The sequence below is a fragment of the Phytophthora parasitica genome, assembly GCF_000247585.1.
Source record: "Phytophthora parasitica INRA-310 unplaced genomic scaffold supercont2.567, whole genome shotgun sequence".
NCBI lineage: Eukaryota > Oomycota > Peronosporomycetes > Peronosporales > Peronosporaceae > Phytophthora > Phytophthora nicotianae.
The window spans coordinates 1-2,526 of record NW_008649553.1 but is presented as its reverse complement, the minus strand read 5'-3'; the positions used below and the strand labels follow the sequence as shown (position 1 = coordinate 2,526).

Here is a 2,526-nt window from a genome sequence, read left to right as displayed (position 1 = left end):
GCCTTCAGGTCGAAGCTTCACCCGAACTTTCGCTGAGCCTTTGCGGGTTTAGCGTGTGTTGTGGGTGGGAGTACCAAGCAGACGCAAAATTCTGACGTGTTCCTGCACGACAGGACTGTAACAGTCCCCAGTCCTCAGGCTCGCTCTCGTCGCCAACATAACCCAAGGGAGCGCTGAGCGCCTTGAACTTCTCGAAATCTTGATCGTCGGCTCCCACGAAGAAAATAAACATGTCTGGGAAGGTACCTTTACATTTAGCGTAGCGACACCTTCGACTATTGTACTTGACCGTCGAGCAGGCGTCAAGCGATCTCGGAGTGCATTTACCGACTTGACCAACAGCTCACAGTCTCCTGGACCTTCCGAACAAGGCTCCCAGCGACGCAAGATCTCACACCATGCCACTTCACCACTGCGATCAGAGCACAGAAACACAACTTTGACAGTGGAGCAGAAGCGCGTGCTGGAACTCATCGCGCAAGGAAAAAATGTGTTCTTCACGGGCAGTGCAGGCGCAGGCAACTCCTTCCTGTTGCAGCATTTACTCAAGCACGGGTGCGGCAATGCAATGGGTCGAGTGTTTGCAACTGCAACGACCGGTATCGCTGCGTATAATATCGGTGGAATGACGCTCCATCACTTCGAGGCAGACCTCGGAAAATACAATAGGATACTGTATTGCTTGTGCGTGGTCGCCATAATAAAAACTGCAATACAAGAGACGGCAATAATAATTACGGCGCAATTATTGGCAATATCTGAATTATGCTCTTTATCTTAGCAAGACAGCGGGTTTACCTAGCCTAGACTCGTTGCGTTCCACATGTCCTTATTCGCACGAAGAAACAAGGGCATCTCAAAGTGCGCGGGGAGTATACAGCTCCGCTGCGGCGTAAGTATCATCTTACACTCAGAGAAAAAAAAACGCTCACAAGTGTTCAATGTTGGCGGCACTGGTGCCGCCAACGGGCTGTACACCGCTCGCTCGACCTGACGCCACTTGGCCCCGCCCTGCTTGATAATTTGGGGAGCGTAGCTATCTTGGCGCCCCTTATTCTTGCGACCTGTCGCTCGGTTCGTCAGACCGTGGCGCCTCGAAACAGCTGAGCGCGGCGGTTTCAGCGGCCGACAGTTTCTCGCCATCGTGTAGCTTCACCAGTTCATTTTCAAAGTTATAACACGGATCCAATGCTACACTCGTAAAAAGTTCATGGTCAATATAAAATGCATAGACGGGCGCCTTCTTTTTATGCCCGTAAGAAGTAACAAGCACTGCGCGCCAACAGCGCGCCAAAATGCCGTCTATCCTATTTGACAAATGACAAGAAGGCCAAAAAACAAAAATAAAACCAAACTACTGGGGCTCGACGCTCTTGAGGCGGCTGCCTCCGTCACCGCAGTTGCAACCAATGCAGCCGTACGTCGTACTACTGTATATCGCTGGAAACGGCAAAAGGATGACATTACCAGTGCCTCCCCCAACAAGTACTACTCAACTTCAGGTGGTCGACAGAGGCTCTACGTGACTTCGAGAAAAGGTTTTATTTTGTAAAAACATTTTGTTTACTAATGGATTTTTTGGTACAGATTACTGACCTGGATAACAGACGTGAGAAAGAACCGCTCACTTTGTGTTTCGATGGAGTGTTTGCTGCTGATGCATGCTCGATTCGAAGGAGATCGTTTTAGAAGTCGATCGCGGCGTGCAAACATCGAGTATTTGCGGCGCTTTCTCAAGCGTAACCGACTTTCTATTAGGCGCATTACCCATAAAGGACGCAAGCGAAGATCCGACATGGAGGTAATTTCAACAAAATTGAATACTGTTATCGTAAATATTGTTTAATTTTCATCATTTTAGCTTGTTGCTGCCACATTTAGCCACTCTATTCAGTATGCCATTGAAGAGCGGGGAGCGCTTTCTTTCAACCAAGGCGCCTTCAAGTATGAAGCCGTCTTTAATATGGACCAAACAGCGATCAACATTGACATGAACGGCAAAACAACAATTGATTTTGTTGGAACTCAAACAGTGGATGTTCTTCAAGGTACCTTTTGATAATTTACATATTTTACTTTTACATTTTTAACTTAAACTTATATTTCTTATTTTTAGGTAGTGAGGCGGACGGATTTCGCTGCTCCGTATTTTTGACAGCATCGGTTACTGGAGTAAAGCTTCCCCCGCTTATCGTGTATGCGGGCATCCCCGGGGGTATCTCAGGATGTCTGGAATCCCTAATTCGGAAATTCTGCCTGCGAACATACAGTACAGAAGAAGGCTTTTTGCAACGAAGCTGTGATGCATGAGTGAATTCGGCGGGTACGAATATCTTTTTTGATATTTTTATTTTTAATTAATTGTTGTTTTTGTAAAACTGGAATCCATCTGTAAATGGCTGTAGACTGCTTCTTTTGGACAGTTTAAAAGTACACAAGATGGAAACCGTCCGCACCATGCTGGAAGAAGATTGCTGCTGTGGTGTAGTAATTCCCACGGCAGCTCTAGCTACTAGTGTAGGTAGG

The 2,526-nt window shown here is 47.0% G+C and overlaps 2 protein-coding genes across 2 annotated transcripts; one reads left to right on the top strand and one right to left on the bottom strand.

Moving 5' to 3' along the window:
- Positions 1-327: 327 nt before the first annotated feature.
- Positions 328-1,143, bottom strand: PPTG_25026 (hypothetical protein; the record flags this gene model as incomplete). The annotated part of the gene is made up of 2 exons (XM_008919197.1): positions 328-404; positions 933-1,143. Coding segments are annotated over 2 exons (288 nt in total), but the record flags the coding sequence as incomplete, so codon positions are not given.
- A 496-nt stretch (positions 1,144-1,639) lies between these two features.
- On the top strand, positions 1,640-2,310 carry PPTG_20403 (hypothetical protein; the record flags this gene model as incomplete). The annotated part of the gene is made up of 3 exons (XM_008919196.1): positions 1,640-1,801; positions 1,862-2,048; positions 2,117-2,310. 3 exons carry the CDS (start codon positions 1,640-1,642, stop codon positions 2,308-2,310), a joined length of 543 nt encoding a protein of 180 aa, XP_008917444.1.
- Between the last annotated feature and the right edge of the window lie 216 nt (positions 2,311-2,526).